This window comes from Elephantulus edwardii, unplaced genomic scaffold (assembly GCF_000299155.1).
Source record: "Elephantulus edwardii isolate Elephantulus edwardi_28Jun2011 unplaced genomic scaffold, EleEdw1.0 scaffold00384, whole genome shotgun sequence".
In the NCBI taxonomy this organism is placed as follows: domain Eukaryota; kingdom Metazoa; phylum Chordata; class Mammalia; order Macroscelidea; family Macroscelididae; genus Elephantulus; species Elephantulus edwardii.
In genome coordinates this window covers 1,272,905-1,291,417 of record NW_006400134.1, presented here as the reverse complement: position 1 = coordinate 1,291,417, position 18,513 = coordinate 1,272,905, and the positions used below count along the sequence as shown (strand labels likewise).

General features: G+C 42.8%; 3 protein-coding genes across 3 annotated transcripts; 1 reads left to right on the top strand and 2 right to left on the bottom strand.

The window, feature by feature from the left end:
- Positions 1 to 8,161: 8,161 nt before the first annotated feature.
- Positions 8,162 to 8,544, bottom strand: LOC102860091 (histone H2B type 2-E-like). Its single transcript, XM_006902233.1, has one exon. It carries the CDS (start codon positions 8,542 to 8,544, stop codon positions 8,164 to 8,166), a length of 381 nt encoding a protein of 126 aa, XP_006902295.1. The 3' UTR covers positions 8,162 to 8,163.
- A 341-nt stretch (positions 8,545 to 8,885) lies between these two features.
- LOC102859687 (histone H2A type 2-C-like) lies at positions 8,886 to 9,275 on the top strand. The gene has a single exon (XM_006902232.1). The coding sequence runs from the start codon at positions 8,886 to 8,888 to the stop codon at positions 9,273 to 9,275; it is 390 nt and encodes a 129-aa protein (XP_006902294.1).
- Positions 9,276 to 9,390: 115 nt separating this feature from the next.
- Positions 9,391 to 9,832, bottom strand: LOC102859285 (histone H2A type 2-B-like). Its single transcript, XM_006902231.1, has one exon. It carries the CDS (start codon positions 9,830 to 9,832, stop codon positions 9,440 to 9,442), a length of 393 nt encoding a protein of 130 aa, XP_006902293.1. The 3' UTR covers positions 9,391 to 9,439.
- Positions 9,833 to 18,513: the final 8,681 nt, after the last annotated feature.

Sequence of the window (18,513 nt, the reverse complement as noted above, 5' to 3'; positions counted from 1 at the left end):
GTGGTGAGAATTTTTGTCTTCTTGACATTGAGCCTCAGTCCATATTGAAGGCTGCAGTCCTTGACCATCTGCAGTAAGTGCATGAGGTCCTCCTCAGACATAGGGTCACTATGAGTCGCAAGCGACTTGACGGCACATAACAACAAGAACAACAACGTGGATACATCTGAAGGTTATTGTGCTAAGCAAAACGTGCCCACCTCAAAAGGACTGTTATGGTACAAGAACACTATTACAAAAGCCTAAGAAAAGGTTTACACACAAACAGGATCTTTCTTACATGGTTACCAGGGATGGGAAGGAAGAAAGAGGTGAGTAGAAATAAATAAATTGGTAAATTGGGTGAAGAGAAAGGCAATATAAAATAAGGAGTTGACCAGACACTGTAATTAGTTATCTTAATTGTAATGTTATAGTGTGTGTAAATAATCAAATTAATCAAATGAAAAGCCAATATGATTTGTAACTTTTACTCAAAATTTTTAAAAGAAATATTTAATTCCTTAAAGTAAAATTGCTTTAAAGAAATATGATTTCTGAAGAAGTCTGATACATCCACAGACCTCAAACTGTGGCAACAGTCTCGGGTTCGCAGAGAGTGAGGTCAGGGGAGGACCATGGGAATTCTGCTGAACTCAAGCTGTAGTAACAGCTTCCACTCCTTTTTGGTAATAGGACAAAGTGGAACATTCCTGCCACTATCTAACAGGAAGTTTTCTGGGTTTTTTGTTTGTACCATCAACTCAGATCCGAATGGCACAGGAGGAGATTGCCCTTCCTTCTCCAGCGGAGCATCTGTGGATTCAAACCATGTGTCTTCAGGATTGTCTTGTCACTAGGCTCCCAGAACTTCCCTAACAGGAAATTCTTGGAATGTCTTTGTTAGTTTGAGAAATCAGGATTTCTACACACACACACACACACACACACACACACACACACACACACACCCCCCAATCTGATAATCTAATCATTTTGAGTATGTAAATAAGTTCCTACTTTAGAGGAGGTGTCAGGCAAAATCAAGCAAAAAGCAATTATTGTTATTTTTAAAATTCTCATTCCGGTGATCTCTGGTGTCCTACTGGCAAGAAGCTGCACTGCAATCCCAGACGTGAGCAGTTCGAATCCACCAGATGCTCTGCTGGAGAAGGAGGGACAATCTCCTCCTGTACCAGTCAGATCCGATTTGACGGTACACACAGGAAAAAATAATTAAAAAAAATTCTCATTCCCTGTCTAGTCTGGTTCCAGGAAAACTCTGCCACAGAACTGGAATTGTTAACTGGACATTAGTCTTTTTATCAGATAAAGTAGACATACTGAAGTAAAGGACTTAAGAAAATTGTAACCCACAGCGTCCCTTTTCAGCAGGAAGTAGCTAAGAGAATACGCCGTCCCCTTTTCCTTATGAATCAGGATGAAGTCTCTCTCAGGGAGGAGTGATAGGGAATGGCAAGGGACACACTGACAAAGGAGATTAATCAGAACTGGCTTTGACAAGCACTGTGGCAATTGGACAATTAAAACAGACATTGGGGGGGGAAGAAGAACGAACTGGGGATGAGGGTGGAGAAAACAGTACAACAATGAATGAATGAATGAAAACCCAAAATCTTTGTAAATGTTCATTAAAACTAATAAAATTTCATTAAAAAAATTGTAAAAGGGAAATCTGATCTGACTTGGTGGTTTACACATTTGAAGAATGCAGAAGAGGAAATTAACTTCTGGCATGACGAGCAAGGAAAATGATGGATAGTAGACTTCACTAAGGTAGGGAATACAAGGAGAATAAATTGCTTTTGACATTCAGAAGATACTGAAAAGCCTTCCCTACAATGAAGTTGAAGTTCCTGTAATCAATCTTAGTAGATACACCCAAAAGGAGTTAAAAAATACCAATATTTTCAGCAGATCAATTCAGCTGTGGGAGCCCTCAGCAGATAGAGAAAAGAGAAGACAGTGAATGTGAGGTGAGGGGAGGCCTAACCAGCATTTAGTAAGAAGAGAAGACAATGCAGGCAGACACCCTAGGCAAGCAGAAATATCTGTGGAGGCTGATGGAGGGAAGAGTACCAAAAGCTCAGGATTCCTTGAGAGTGATTGATAAGAGGGACCAGTAAAGCGTTCATCCAAAGGTGCATCCTCTGCTAAGGAATCAAAGGTGTTACCAAGAGTGTCATGTCCTGCAATGAAATTCAGAAATAACTTGTGATCCCCAATGAGATAGAATGGCAGAGTGACTGCCACAGTGGGCTTGGACATGGTGGAAACAGTGAGAATGGTAATGGTTTATGTTATTTATTCATAGGGTTGCTGACTTAGTGACACTTAATAACACATTACCTTCAGTGACCCCTTACTGACACAAAGCGCAACTGGCTTTGTGCTCTAAGTTTTATATCTCAGTCACCACACCAACCCTGCAAGGCATATCAATGCTTTATAAACCTCATTTTACAAACTAGGAAGCTTTTAGTCCTCTGCCCAGGCCCCTACAGTGAGTGAGCGCCAGGGTTGCTGACTTAGTCCTGTTGTGTTGTTGGTGGAGGTTTTGAGCCTATTCTTCTTCTTATTATTATTATTATTAATTTCAATGAACATTCACAGAGATCCTGGACTTCCATTCATCCATTGTTGCACTTCTCTCCCCATCTACCCCACCCCCACCCCAGTTCACTCTTCTCCTTGAAAAGCAAAAGAAAAAAACTCCTTCATTGGTATATAATCCCCCTGTACCCCTCTCATCCCAACCCTAAGTATACTCCACTCTGCAACCCTCATTCCAGACTCTTATGACAATCCTAATGCCCTAAGATATATTACTTTTAAACTGTTCTCTCCTTCATCGGCTTCAATGCAATATACATAATTTATCCAGTTTTTCTGTCTTACCCCCCACCCTGATGTCAGCCTCATTCTACAACAGTGGCACCATACAGCACTTGTCCCCCTGTGGCTGAGATAGATACTTCACTCAGCACAATGTCCTCCAGGGTCACCCATCTTGAACAATATTGCATGAGTTTCTTGCCTTTCAATGCAGCATAGCACTCCATTGTGTGAACACACCAGAGCTTCTCCATCCATTCATCTGTCCATGGGCACCCAGGTTGCCTCCTACTCCCCACCACTGTGAACAAAGCCGCGACAAACATGGGTGTGCACACATCCGCCTGGATGTCGGTCATGGTCTCCTTGGGGCACATTCCAAGCAGTGGAACCACTGGGTCAAATGGCATCTCTATTTGCAACTTTCTGAGAAAGTGCCACACCACTTTCCACAGTGGTTGCACCATTCCACACTCCCACCAACAGTGAACAAGGGCTCCAGTCTCTCCACAACCTCGCCAGCATTTGTTGCTTACTGGTCTGTTAAATTTTGCTAGTCTTACTGGGGTGAGATGATATCTCACAGTTATCCTGATTTGCATCTCTCTTAGAGCTAGGGATTTTGAACATTTCTTCATGTGCTTGTTGGCCATCTGAATGTCTTCTTTAGTGAAGTGTCTGTCCATATCCTGTGCCCATTTTTCGATTGGATTATTTATCGTGTTGTGGTGCTTAAGTATTTTATAAATTCTAGATATAAGTCCGTTATCTGACATGTCATTACCAAACACTTTTTCCCAGTCTGTGGCTTCCTTTTTACCCTGTTGGAGAAGTTTTTGGATGTGCATAGGGATTTGATTCTTAGAAGGTCCCATTCATCTATTTCATCTTCTCCTGGCTGTAGATTTTTCAGGATACTTGGAAGACTGTTTACTGTTTATGTTGTGGATTAGGACTACTAAAGTTCTTCCAGCTTTTCTTTAATGAAGTTTATAGTCCTTGGTTTTAGTTCTATGTCCATGATCCACCTTGAGTTGTTTTTTTTTAAATGGAGAGAGGTGTGGATCTGCTTAAGTCTTCTGCAGATAGTTTTCCAATTCTGCCAACACCATTTGTTAAAAAGGCTATCGTTGACTCTTGGTGCCTCTGCAGCACACAGTAGAATTCCTCCGTAGAATGTTATAAGCTGTAATTGTTACAAGAGAAGCCCTAGTGGCATAGTGCATAATGCCTCAGGCTGCGAACCAAAAGGTCAGTGAGCCCATCAGCTGCTCCTTGGAGAATATATGAGCAATCTCCTCCTGTAAGTATTTATGGGGGGGAGGGTCAGGGGGAACGGTGTGGTGGGGATAGTTAAGGCCTCAGAAACCCAACAGAGGATCACTGTGGGTTGGAATTGGCTCAGTGACAGTGGGTGATCTTTACAGGAGCAAATCATCGGGGATTTTCTCCCTAAGACCCACTGGTGGTTTCACACCAGCCATCTTTCTGTCAGCAGGCAAGCCCTTAACTATGGCGCTGCCAATGTTCCTTCACTAAAGTCCTAGGATCCAAATAGTTTTCTTTTTAAGGAGAAAAGCCAATGTAGGAACTTGAAGACAAGTGACAAGAAGTGTGTTGAGGGTTCCAATACTATTAACCACCTGCTAACCCTCTCTCCACCTGACCCCACCATCATTAAAGAAAAGCCTCTTTCTTATGCTAGAATTGAGCTTCTCAGCCCTACACACAATCTTTCTGCATCACTTGGGCATGTTGCTAGGAGAGGCTATTCCTTGGAGAAGGGCATCATGCTTAGAAAGATGAGCGGATAACAAAGGAGAGGAAGACCATCAACCAGGTGGATCGACTCCTGGGCTGAGGCAATAGGCTTGAGGGTGTCAGAGCTTGTGAGGTTGGCACAGGATAGGACAGGGTTCAGATCTGTTGTTCACAGGGTCACTATGAGCCATAGTCGACTCAACAGCACCTAACAACAGCCCCCTTCCCCTTACCTTCAGAATGAAACCCATGTTCATGTCTGTAGTTAGCACAGAGAAGGAGAGTCTAAGCACAGGACTGGGAACATGTTTGAGTCCTGGTTCTTCCAGTCATATGTAAATTGTAACTTAATCTGCCTGTTTGCCTGAAAAGGGAGTATCTGGGTGTGAATTATTTTTTTTCAAGATGTTTGGTCTAATCCTACCAGATCTGTCTACCCGTGTTTTTACTTCATGATGCCACACTCACCTCCTTGCCCTATAAACACTACTCACTCTGGACATCTTTCCACCCCTATCTCCAAGTCTGAATCCCAGACGATATATCTCAAATGCAGCCACTACTCACTCATCCATCAAGGGAGGTGTCACTGTTGCGCGGATGCAAAATAGGTTTCAGTGGAGCATCCAGACCAAGACAGACTAGGAAGAAAGGCCTGGTGATCTAAATCCCACAAAAACTACCAATAGAAACCCTGTAGAATCACAATAATCCAAACCTGTCGTGAACAGAGTCTTCGGGAGTTAAGAGCCTCCTTGGCAGTGGCTAACAACATCATACCGGACAGCAGCAACAAGAAAGAACTCCCACATTCTTTTGTATCCAAGAAAATTGTTTCAATGCTGCAAAGAACTGACCACAGAAACTTTGGTAATATCTTCCTTATGTGTTTAAATAGGCAGCTCTGGTGGCCTTTGGCTTTGATCTGACTTTATTTTGACTTTGTTTAAATAGCTCCCTGACTTTCTCTCCCTCAGGCTTTATTCCAGGAGCCTCATCAGAGAATCCCTTCTTCTTCTCTCCTTCCCCCTAGGGTCTCCCTAATCACAAGCAAGTCAAATTACCCTAATGGTAAATGAGATAAACGACTCAATCTGAAGCAGAAAAGGGAGGTGGGCACCAAAGTCTCACCAGTTGTGAAAGGATTAACTGGGAGGGAAGGGATTAGCAAGTAAGGATATATTAACTAGTCTGAAAGCTTGGAGGGAGGGTTTGAGATTCTCTGATGCTGTGTTCCAGAGGCCACAAAACCAAGAAAACAAATAAAAACCTAACTCACTAGCTGAATGTGAAAAGGACTTGAGTCACTTTCTGCAAAAGATTGAAGACAAAAATCCTCACCTTTGGACCAATAGACAATATAGTGATAGATGGAGAAAAGGCTGAAGTTATTAATTCCTTTATTCCTTTATTTTACTTGTATCCACAACACTGCAGCAGCAGCCAAAGTTGATTGGGAAAATCTGCCCTCAAGCACCTCTCCAAAGTGCTTGATCCAAACACACTTTCATTTCAATTGCTTTCTATGTATCTAAAGTTGGACAATAAATAAAAATAACAGAAGAATTAATGACTTTGAACTGTGGTGCTGGAGAAGAATTCTTTTGACTGTCAATATAAACAAGTCTATCTTGGAGCAAGTACAACCAAGGTGCTCCTTAGAAGTAAGGATGGTGAAACTTCATCTCACATACTTGGGGCATATTGTAGTCAGTCTTTGGAAAAGGACATTATGTGAGTAAAGGTAGAGGGCCAGAGAAAGAGTGGAAGATTTCTAACAAAATAGATTGATAAAGTGATTCTAACAAAGGGCTGGAGTATTTCAGAAATCATGAGGAAGCACAGGAGAGGATGTTCAGATCATGATGAGTCACAGGTAATTTGATAGTACCTAACAAAATCATCTTCAAGTCTGTTCCCTTACTGGAAACATCTGCTTTTAAAAAATATCTGAAACAGATATCAATTTGATCTAATGTTAACTTTAAATGATAAATTTTCTTTTTAATTTTTTTTTTAATCTAGCATGGATCATAACAAACTGCGGGTGACTCTGAGAAGAATGGGAATCCCAGAACATTTAATCATGCTAATGCGAAACCTATGCTTGGACCAAGAGGCAGTCGTCAGAACATAGCAGGGCAACACTGCATGGTTCAAAATTGGGAAGGGTGTACGCCAGGGATATGTCCTATCTCCATACCTTCTCAACCTGTATGCAGAGCAGATTATCCGAGAGGCTGGCCTCTAAAAAAGATTGAGATTGTTCACAACTTCAGTTTGCTCGGCTCCACAGTCAACACTCTTGGCACCAGCAGCCAGGAAATCAAAAAAACGTATTGCGATGGGAAAGTCTGCTGTTAGGGACCTCTCTAAAGTACTCAAGAGCAACGGTGTCTCTTTGGAGACTAAGGTGCGCCTGATACAGGCCATGGTTTTTGCAATCACTTGTTATGCATCAGAGAGCTGGACAATGACTAGGGAGGACAGAAGGAGAATTGACCCCTTTGAGCTGTGGTGCTGGAGAAGTGTGTTGAATGTATCATGGACTGCCAAGAAAACAAACAGATGAATCCTAGAGAGGGTTAAACCAGGCTACTCCTTGGAGGCAAAGATTCTGGGGCTTGTCTGACATACTTTGGACATGTTGCAAGGAGAGACAGGTCTTTGGAGAGGGACATCATGCTGGGTAGAGTAGAAGGACAGCGCAGGAGGGGAAGACCCTCTATGAGGTGGACTGATTCAGTGACTGGGGTAATCGGGATGGGTGTGTCAGAGACAGTGCGATTGGCACAGGATAGAGCAGGGTTTAGGGCTGTTGTACATAGGGTCGTTATGAGTCACAAACGACTCGACGGCACATAACAACAACAGTGCCCTGGGGCCGCTGAGTTCCAAGCAGAGAACGTTAAGTACAAAAATAATCTACAAATTTAAGAAGTTATTTTTATTTCCAAATCCCAGGAAAGTGACACAAACCAAGTCAAGACTGTCAGGACGGCAGAATTTTGAATGTTCATTCTGTCCAATAAAATGAAAGCTAGGACGCAGGGAGGCGGGCTCCGCCTCCGTGCGCCCAACCGCTGATGTCTGCAAACACATTGCAGGGTGTGAGACCACCCAGCCGTTCCCAAGCCTTTTGGTGGAATATTCAGTTCTACAGGGCTGTTGGCCTAGTGTTTGCGGGATCAGACCTTAGTTTTAATCTAATTTTCAAGAGGTCAGCTGGAACCATTTAGTTTGATACTAATTAGAGATAACCTGACAAAGCGCCAAGACAGAACTGCAGGAAGAATGCAATCAAACATACAGAAGAGTAAAATGTGTTCTAGATTATAAAGCTAAACCAGTCATTTCTCAGGACCTTCGAGTCCCAAAGGTTTTAAAAGCTTTGTGTCATCATCTATGGTGTTTAAAAGACTATACTGACTTACTTTGTAGACGACACAATTTTTATTTAAAGGACGTGAATAAGGCTCTTTTCTTGTGATTTGGTGGTGGCTCTGAAAAGAGCCTTTGAGAGCAGAGACCAGCAACTCGAGTGAACGCCTCGTCCCAGGAGGGGACTCACTTGGAGCTGGTGTACTTGGTGACAGCCTTGGTGCCCTCGGACACGGCATGCTTGGCCAGCTCGCCAGGAAGCAGCAGGCGCACGGCGGTCTGGATCTCCCGGGAAGTGATGGTCGAGCGCTTGTTGTAATGTGCCAGGCGGGACGCTTCTCCGGCGATGCGCTCGAAAATGTCGTTAACGAAAGAGTTCATGATACCCATGGCCTTGGACGAGATGCCAGTGTCGGGATGGACCTGTTTCAGCACCTTGTACACGTAGATGGAATAGCTCTCCTTTCGGCTGCGTTTGCGCTTCTTGCCATCTTTCTTTTGGGCCTTAGTGACTGCTTTTTTGGAGCCCTTTTTAGGGGCGGGAGCAGATTTAGCAGGCTCAGGCATAGTAAAACACTTCTTAAGAGTGAGAGGTTCGGGAAACGGGCGGGCCAGAATATTTTATAACTGCCTTATGCAAATTAGGGTTCCAAAAGTCCTTCGTTTTAATTGGGCCAAGTAGGGAGCTTGGCTATCCAATAATAGCGCGTAACAATGACAACGTCTAATCTTATTGGCTGTTTCTGGAGCCAATCTAGGACCAATGAAAACCTCGTTCTTGACCCCACCCCCTAGGAAAGCTTATAAAAACTTCCTCATTGCTATTGCTAGTTTTGTTTTGTTGGGAGATACAGAGTATTGGTGTTTGCTAGGTCTTTTTTTTTTCCTGTGCATTCTTAATTTTAGCAATGTCAGGACGGGGAAAGCAGGGAGGTAAAGCCCGCGCCAAGGCCAAGTCGCGCTCGTCCCGCGCAGGCCTTCAGTTTCCAGTGGGCCGAGTCCACCGTCTATTGCGCAAAGGTAACTATGCTGAGCGTGTCGGAGCTGGCGCGCCTGTCTACATGGCAGCTGTGCTCGAGTACCTGACGGCGGAAATCTTGGAGCTCGCGGGCAATGCTGCCCGCGACAACAAGAAAACTCGCATCATTCCCCGGCATCTCCAGTTGGCCATCCGCAACGATGAGGAGCTCAACAAACTGCTGGGCAAAGTCACTATCGCCCAGGGCGGCGTTTTGCCTAACATCCAGGCTGTTTTGTTACCAAAGAAAACTGAAAGTCACAAAGCTAAGAGCAAATAATTACTGATACACACTAAACCAAAGAACAAAGGCTCTTTTTAGAGCCACCCAAGTTTTCAAAGAAAGAGCTAATGCGCTAATTAGTGGTCAGCCCTTAAAAGAGTCACTTTGGTGGCTCTTAAAAGAGCCTTTGGGGTGAATGGGGATGGTATAGACCCTCTCAATTATTTATTCTTGCCAGGTTTGTGACTCTCCGTTTTCTTGGGCAACAAGACCGCCTGAATGTTTGGCAAAACGCCGCCCTGGGCAATAGTGACACCCCCGAGTAACTTATTGAGTTCTTCGTCGTTTCTCACAGCCAGCTGCAAATGGCGGGGAATGATGCGAGTCTTCTTGTTGTCTCGAGCAGCGTTGCCCGCCAGCTCCAGGATTTCCGCTGTCAGGTACTCGAGCACCGCCGCCAGGTACACGGGCGCGCCGGCCCCGACCCGCTCGGCATAGTTACCTTTGCGGAGTAGGCGGTGGACGCGACCCACCGGGAACTGAAGGCCCGCGCGGGATGAGCGCGACTTGGCCTTAGCGCGGGCTTTACCACCCTGCTTTCCCCGTCCTGACATTACGGATGGAAATGTAACCACAGCTTTTTCAAGGAGAAAGCTGTGGAAGGATAACCAATTTGATGTCATTTATAAGCGCTACCGGGAGGGGTGTCGTTTGATTGGCTGAACAGTTAGCCAGCTCAGCCAGCCAATGAGAAAACAGAGAACGGATTCTTCGTTTGCATCCTGCATTGCGAGAAATGACGACTTGCGTGAGGACCTACCAATCACTGGAAGCCACATTAAAGTCTCTTATTTGTATGCCAGAATTTTAAAGGAGAGGTGATTTTGAAACAGAATACTGGGCTTTTTTTTTTTTTTTAAGTGATTAGCAATTTGTAAATTCTTTTCCCAGTTCATAGAAATACTAAGAAGGACCGGAAGTGACTGCAGAGGGTCTCAAACGGATGTCAAGAGTTACACCCACTGTAGGGACTGGATTCTGAATCCGATTACACCTCGATCCCTAAATTATCCCCTTAAGTTCCTCACTTTCTATCTTGTCACAACCAAACTCCAAGAAACCGGAATCTTTGCCTCTCAATTCCGCGATGGCTGCCTGGAGGCTTCGCTCCACCCCCGCCCGCCTCCGTCTTGGATCCGTCCTGACCCGGGGCTGGATTTTCCATTTTTCTCTCGACCTACAGGAGGCGTCCTATGCCGTCTTGAAACTTGCTCCCGTGGCTTTGAAAATGTCTCCTGGATTTCTTACCTCTAACTTTTCCGTGCCTTGTCAATATTTAAATGCCCTTGTCTAGCTGAGCTTTGCCTTTGCTTTCCTCATCATTCTTCATTATTCCTGAGGATTGTTTCCTATTTCCTTCAACTAATATTGAAAGAGGTTTTACAAGCACAGACTTTATACCTACCGGATAACGGAATACTTAAATGTATTGAGTACTTAAGTGTACCTCAAGCTGTCCCTAATTAATCGTGATCAAATTTATCTGAACAATTTCTTCCTTTCTGTCCTTTACCCTCCTGCCCCCTGAATTGTACCAAGGATCCTTCAGGTACTTAAACCAGAATACTAGTCTACCCTCCCCTTAATGTCAGCAGGATATCCAATTGCTTCCTTAGCGCTTCATTTTCCTCCTAGACTTCAAAAACAGCACCTATAGATAATTTTGCCTGCTGTCTCTATCTCTTGCATGTATCCACCATCCACCTCTCATAATAATCTTCCTGAATAATCTCCTGCGTCTTTCTCCCCTTATTCCCATCTCTGGAAGTTCTAAATTCTTCATCCATTTTAACCACCTTGAATTTTAGTTTATGAACCTTTTAAAAAAATATTATTTTATTCTCATCTCTATTCAAATAACATTAAGTATCACACATAACTGAGACTAGCCCATATACTTTGGGCATATTATCAAAAGAGGCCAGTCCCTGGAAAAAGACATCATGCTTGGAAAGGTGGATGGTCAGAGAAAGAGAGGAGATGCATTAATGAGATGGACTGACACAATGACTTCGACAGTGAATTTAAACAAGGATTGTGAGAATGAATCAGAATTAGTCAAGCTTTAGATCTCTCTCCAGCAGGTTTTCAGAGGCAGTAATCACTTGGCTGGGTAGGATATGAATCAGGCGCCTTTGGGATTGCAGCACTGTTTTTTGCCACTAGGCCACCAGAGAGAGCTCCACAGAACACATCTAATCAAAGATGATGGAGTGTTCCTCAAAAGTAGAAAGGAACTAATTATAGTTTTAACTCAGTTGTATTATATCCTCATCAGTTAATAGAAAGGTTTAGTTCTCATAGATCCTAAATAGGCTCTATTCCAGTAGGAATTGGTGTTTTTTCAGGACTAAGAGAATATATCAATCAGGTAAACATGAAACTTGGTCCTTGTTTAAGAAAAAATCAGGCTTTTTTCACACTCTGGATAGAATCAATCTGGATTTTTTTTTGGTTGGGTATAGTTTTGGGTTTCTTTTGTCTTTATATGTGTATGTATATATATGTAATTATGTGTATATATATGTAATTATATATATATGTGTGTGTATATATATATATATATAAGAGGGGCATCATAGTCGGCAAAAGGGAGGAAGACCCTCAACAAATGGACCGACACAGTGACTGCAGCAATTGAGCCAGAAGTTTCTTGGATTTGTGCTGCTGAACTGAACCTAGACTGTCACTTATTGAGGAGTTGTGCCTTATTAATCTGGCTTTAGAGTGCTGGACTAAAACTTGGACTTACCTTGTGTAATACTCTTTGTTTACCCCATTCTCCAGCCTATTTCCAAAAAAAAAAAAAACCCTCACAACTGTGAGTCAAGTCCATTGCAACACACATTTGGACTCAATAATTTGTAGAAATATGTGCAAAAGCATGTGGGGTGGCATGTCTGACCTTATAGCTGTATGTATGGTACTATGGCTATTATTGATGGGGACAGTTTCCCTCTGTGAAGTGGTTAGAAATCAGACTCAGCCTTCCTCATAGCCTCCTAAAGTCTACTATAAATTTAAGATATTAAAAGAGAGAAAAGAAAACCAGCAGAAAACCAAACAAAAATAAAACATTGGGGTTATCCAATGACTCCAAGTTCCACTCCTAAGTATGCACCTCATTTCTCCTATTACCATTGAATCTGAACCAATTTATGGCTGACCCTCCATTTGGGTTTTTGAGAGGCTGTAAATCACAGAAGGGAGTTCTGGTGGCCTTGTGGTAAAAAGCTGTGCTGCAATCCCAAAAGCATGTGGTTCAAATCCACCAGCTGAGCCCCAGGATAAGGATGGGCAGTCTCCTCCCATGCGATTTTTTTTAACTCCTGAAAACCCACTGAAGGATCAACCATAGATCAGTTCCAACTCAATGGTACACAACAACAACAAATCACAGGAGATTGTCCATCTTTCTTCCAATGAGCTGCTGATGGATTCTAACAACCAGAAAGGTGCCACCTTTGGGTTAGCATCCAAACTCCTAAAAACGTGAGATCCCAGCACACCACATAGAAAGGAATATTTATGTGCAATAAAACATAGAAGAACATAAGTTGATATAATACAATACTATACACCAATGAAATGAAAATGCACAAGTTATTATACACTCAATGTATTTCATAGAGCAAATGTTATCTTTGTTCTATGGTGTTAGAGAAGAGTGCTGAAAATCCTGTCGACTGCCCAAAGAACAAACAGATATGTCTTGGAGAAGGGGAAGCCAGAGTGCTTCTTGGAGGCTAAGTTTCTTACATACTTTGTGTAGTTTCTAAGACAGGCTATTTCTTAGAGAAGGACATCATGTTTGGAAAAGTAGAGGGACAGCTAAGGAGAGAAAGACCCTCAACCAGGTGGATTGATACTGCAGCAATCGGCTCCCATGTGCCATGAGGCTGACACAGGATAAGACAGGGTTCAAATTTGTTGTTCTTAGGGTTGCTATGGGTTGTACTCAACAGCACCTAACAACAACAATGTTAAGCAAAAGGGAGCTCGGTGGCTTAAGAGCAAGGAGTTGTGCTGCCAGCCCAAAGGGATCTTCCATGGGAAAAAGATGAGCAATCTCCTCTTGTGTGATTAACTGCTTCTGAAAACCTGCTGGAGGCTCAGCTAGCTATGAGTCGGTTCTGACTTGACAGTACATAAGAACAGCAATATTAAGCAAAAGAAAACAAAGGGATGGATTAAACCTATGATTAAAAAAATAATTAAAACTATGATTCACCTATATGAAATACAAAACAAGTGAAATTTATCTATGGTGAAAAGCTCAGAATAGTGGTCACCTTTGGCAATGATTTCATTTGTGCATGTTGGAGCGTTCTGAAACACTGAGATTTTTTATATGAGTGTATCCATATATAAAACTACACTGTATATTTAAAATTTACAAGTTGTTGTTAGGTACTGTCAAGTCAACTGAAACTCATAATGACGCTACGCACAATAGCTCTGAACCCTGCCCTATCCTGAGTCAATCTCATTGTCTCTGACACTCTTACCTTCATTATCCCAGTTACCGTCGATCCATCTAAATCTAGGATTCTTCCTCTCTTGTGCTGTTCCTCCACCCTTCAAGCATGATGTCCTTCTCTAAGGACTGGTACCTTCTGGCAACATGCCCAAAACATGAGATGGAGCTTCAGAATTCTTGCCTTCAAGAAGCTTGGTTTCATCCACTCTAGGACAAACCTGTATGTTCTCTTTGCAGCCCATGGTATGGTCAATACTCTTCTCCTGGACCACAATGCAAAGGTATCAATTCTTCTTCTGACATCCTTAGTCATTGTTCAGCTCTCTTTTGCATAGCAAGTAATTGCGAAGATGATGGCCAGTATCAGGTGTACCTTAGTCTCTATACTGACATCATTACTCTTTTGCACTCTGGAGAAGTTCCTGAGAGCAGATTTTCCTAATGCAATGTCTCTAGTGCCATGGCCTCTTCTAAGGTTAGCTTGTATTTCTGGTGGTTCTCTGTCAATGTACTGTTTCAATTGTTTTTTTATAATCTTCAGCAGGATTGTGCTTGCTTGTGCTATTAGTGATATTGTTCAATAATTTCCACACAGTGTCGGATCACCTTTTTTTTTTTAATATGAGAAAATATGGATCTCTTCCAGTTACTTTGCCAGGTAGTTTTTCTCCAGGCCCTGGACTGCCTGAGCCACTCCTCCCATTTTGTGCCCCTCCCCTGTCAGGGGGGTAGGAGATATTGGTGGGGATAGACAAGGGAACCAAGGGGGATGTTGGTGGAGTGAGGAGACAGGACCTAGTCACATGCACAGAAGAGGGTGGTGGGACCAACACTGAATCTGTTATTGAAAATGTATGTTGCTGTGTGCTATTGAGTTGGAACCAACCCATAGCTGACCCTCCAGCAGGTTTTCAGAGGCAATTAATAGATTGGAAAGAGATTGCTCATTCTTTTTCCGCGGAACAGCCAATGAATTCAAAGTGCGTGCTTTCAGGATTGCAGCACAGCTTCTTACCACTAGGCCACCAGTTTCTTTTATTTATGATTCCTCAATAAACATTTTTTTTCCCAATGAGTAAGTCAATTGTCATGGGGAAATCAATATTTTGTTGAGTATCCTAATGGTATTGCTATAGTTTTCATTTTTACTTGTTTTGTTTTATTTAATTACACATGAAGTGGCCACTATAATCTCTTGATGCTTGAAGACTTTATTGTCTTAATATGGCCATAACCTTCACTAAAATGCTGTTGTGTACCATAGAGTTGGAATCGACTCATAGCTGATTCTCCAGCGGGTTTTCAGAGGCAGTATATCACACACTCTGGTGGCCTAGTGGCAAGAAGATGCTCTGCAATCCCAAAGGCATGCAGTTCGAGGCCATCAGCTGCTCCATGGAGGAAAGTCAGATATGGGTCAGTTCTGACTCAATGGTACACAACAACAACATATCACATGGAAGGAAATTGCTCATCTTTCTCAGAGCAGCTGGTGGATCTGAACCATAGACCTTTGTGTTGACAGCGCAATTCCTTACCACTAAATAGTAGATATTATTAAAAATATGTTTGGGAGAGGGCTTAACAATTTTTTTTAACTACATAGAAACAGAAATAGACTTAATAGAGTCCATGGCTCCAAATTGCCATTAAGTATGCTTTGTAATGTTGTTGTTGTTGTTGTTGTTGTTATGTGCCATCAAGTCATCTGCAACCCATAGCGACCCTATGTAGAGCAGCTCTGAACCCTGCCCTGTCCTGAGCCAGTCTCACTGATTCTGACACACCAACTCCCATTGCTGCAGTCACTGTATTAATCTATCTCATCCAAAGTCTTCCTCTCCTGTGCTGTCCCTCCATCCTTCCAATCATGATGTCCTTCTCCAAGGGCAAGTCTCTCCTGGCGACATGCCCAAAGTATGTGAGAAGGAGCTTCAAAATCTTAGCCTCCAAAGAGAAACTTGGTTTCACCCTCTCCAAGACAGATGTATTTGCTTTCACTGGAAGTCCATGGTACGTTCAAGACTCTCCTCCAGCACCACAATACAAAGGCATCCATTCTTCTTTTGTCATCCTTAGTCATTGTCTAGCTTTCTGATTGATAGCAAGTAATTGCAAAGACCATGGCCTGGGTCAGGCGCACCTTTGTCTCTAGACTAACATTGTTGCTCCTCAGTACTTTGGAGAGATCTCGGATAGCAGATTTTCCCAATGTAATTAATCTTTTAATTTCCTGGCTGCTGATGTTAAGGGTATTGATTGTGGAGCCAAGCAAGCTGTAATTGTTAACAACCTCAATCTTTTCTCCATATATCACGGTGCTGCCAATTGGCCCAGTGGTGAGAATCTTGGTATTTTTGATGCCAATACATAATGTGTTTGATAGATGGGCAAATTAATACATGGATGGAGAGAGCTGCCATCATTATTTTTTTTTAAAAGTAAACTTTTACATGTTGTAAACTCCATAAGATTAATGTCTTTGTTTCTAACAAAAACATACTTTTGTGCTGTCATGTCCCATAGGGCTGGTGAGTGGGACAGTTTTAGCGTATATAGTACAAAGCAGGCTTGGGAGTGAATACCTGATATTAACGAAGCCAACGGATTTCTGGGAGAATGGGTGTTACCTGATGCATCCTGTCTCCATATTTTAAATCTATATGCAGAACAGATCATTTGGGAATCTGGGCTTTATGAGGAGGAATGTGGCATCAGGGTTGAAGGAAGACTCATCAACAACCTATGTTATGCAGATGATACAACCTTGCTTGCTGAAAATGAAGACCTGAAGTGCTATCAAACACATTTTATTGAACACCTACTATATCAACCTGTGGCTCTTGTTTGAACAGAGCAAGGGATCACGATGTGATTTTTAAATCAAGAATGGTGTGAATCAGGGCAGCCTCCTTCATCTATATACCTATTTAATCTGTATGCTGAGCAAATCATTAGAGAATCTGGACTCTATGAAGAAGAGTGTGGAATCAAGATTGAAGGAAGACTCAACAACAACCTGCATTATGTAGATGATACAATCTTGCTTGCTGAAAGGTAGCACCTTGAGGCACTTGCTATAGAGGATCAAGGACTGCAGCCTTCAATAGGGATTACATCTCAACATCAAGAAAACAAAAATCCTCACCACTGAGCCAGTAGATAACATCATGGCAAATGTAGAAAAGATCAAAATTTAAAACAGTTTTGTTTTGCTTAATTCCACAATCAATGGCCTTAGTACCAGCAGGCAGGAGATCTGAAAGTATATGGCATTGAAAAAGCCTGCTGTAAGAGACTTCTTTAAAGTCTTGAAGAGCAGCAACATCAGTTTAAAGACTAAGGTACACCTGACGCAAGCAATGATTTTTCCATTCACTTGCTATTCGTCTGAGAGCTAGACCGTGAATATGAATGACAGGAGGAGAATTGATGCCTTTGAGCTGTGATGTTGGAGAAAAAGTCCATGAATAGCCCATGGACTGCCAAGAGAACAGAGTGCAACTAGAGTGCTCCTTACAGATGAGGATGGTGAAACTTCGTCTGATATACTTTGGGAATGTTGTTAGGAAAGCATGTTTGGTCATGCTTGGATAGGTGGAGGGTCAGTGAAAGAGAGGAAGATCTTCAATGAGATGGATAGGTACAGGGTATGCAGTATGAGGCTCAATATGTCGGAGATAAGGATGGCACAGAATAGGACAAGTTTCACATCTGTTGTTCATAGAGTCGCTATGAGTCAACGGGATTGCACTTAACAACAAGGACATACCAACAGGAGCTCTGGTGGCCTTAGAGGCAGAAAGTTGAGTTGCCAACTCAAAGGTGGGTGGGCGATTCTATCCACCAGCTGCTCCAAGGGAGAGAGAAGAGTAGTCCCCTCCAATTCAATTTAGAGCCTCTGAAAACCTGATAAGAGGATCAGCTATGAATCTTTTGCAACTCAGTGAGTGAGTTGTTGAGTGAAGGATATCAACAGAGAGCTCTGGTGTTGCTCTGCTAAAGTCACTCCTTTCTGGTGGTTCAAATCTACCAGCTGCTCCACTCGAGAAAAACGTCAATCTCTTCCCACACAATTTTCTCCAGAAAATCACGGGAGGGTCAGCTATGAGTCAGTTGCAACTCAACAGTAACGAGTTTAATTTTTAAGTTTACCAATAACACATGGCCCATATCTCAAATTCAATGGATACCATCCCATCTGCCTGAGTCCCTCTTCTCCCCAGATCTCTCCATGACATTCCTCCAATCATTCAAATCCTCTAGTCGTTTAATCATTCTTTTCAAATGCTACCTTCACTGAGAATAGAGCAAGGAAGCACTGCAAGGTTCAAAATTAGGAAGGGCATACGCCAGGGATGTGCCCTGTCTCCATACCTTTCCAACCTATATGCAGAACAGAGTATCTGGTAGGCTGGGCTCTATAAGGAGAAATGTGGGGTCAATTGGTGGATGATCTATCAACAATCTGTGTTATGCAGATGACACAACCCTGCTTGCTGAAACTGAGGAGGACCTGAAATGCTTGCTGCAGAAGGTCAAAGACTGCAGCCTCCAATATGGATTAAGGCTCAATGTCAAGAAGCCAAAGATTCTCACCACTGGTTCAATTGGCAGCATCAGGATGGATGGTGAAGAGATTGAGATTGTTCACAGCTTCAGTTTGCTTGGCTCCACAGTCAACACTCTCAGCACCAGTAGCCAGGAAATTAGAAGACGTATTGCGATGGGAAAGTCTGCTGTCAGGGACCTCTC

Excerpts from the sequence above, each read along its gene's own strand:
- LOC102860091 (XM_006902233.1), bottom strand. The coding sequence starts at position 8,544 with ATGCCTGAGCCTGCTAAATCTGCTCCCGCCCCTAAAAAGGGCTCCAAA.
- LOC102859687 (XM_006902232.1), top strand. The coding sequence starts at position 8,886 with ATGTCAGGACGGGGAAAGCAGGGAGGTAAAGCCCGCGCCAAGGCCAAG.
- LOC102859285 (XM_006902231.1), bottom strand. The coding sequence starts at position 9,832 with ATGTCAGGACGGGGAAAGCAGGGTGGTAAAGCCCGCGCTAAGGCCAAG.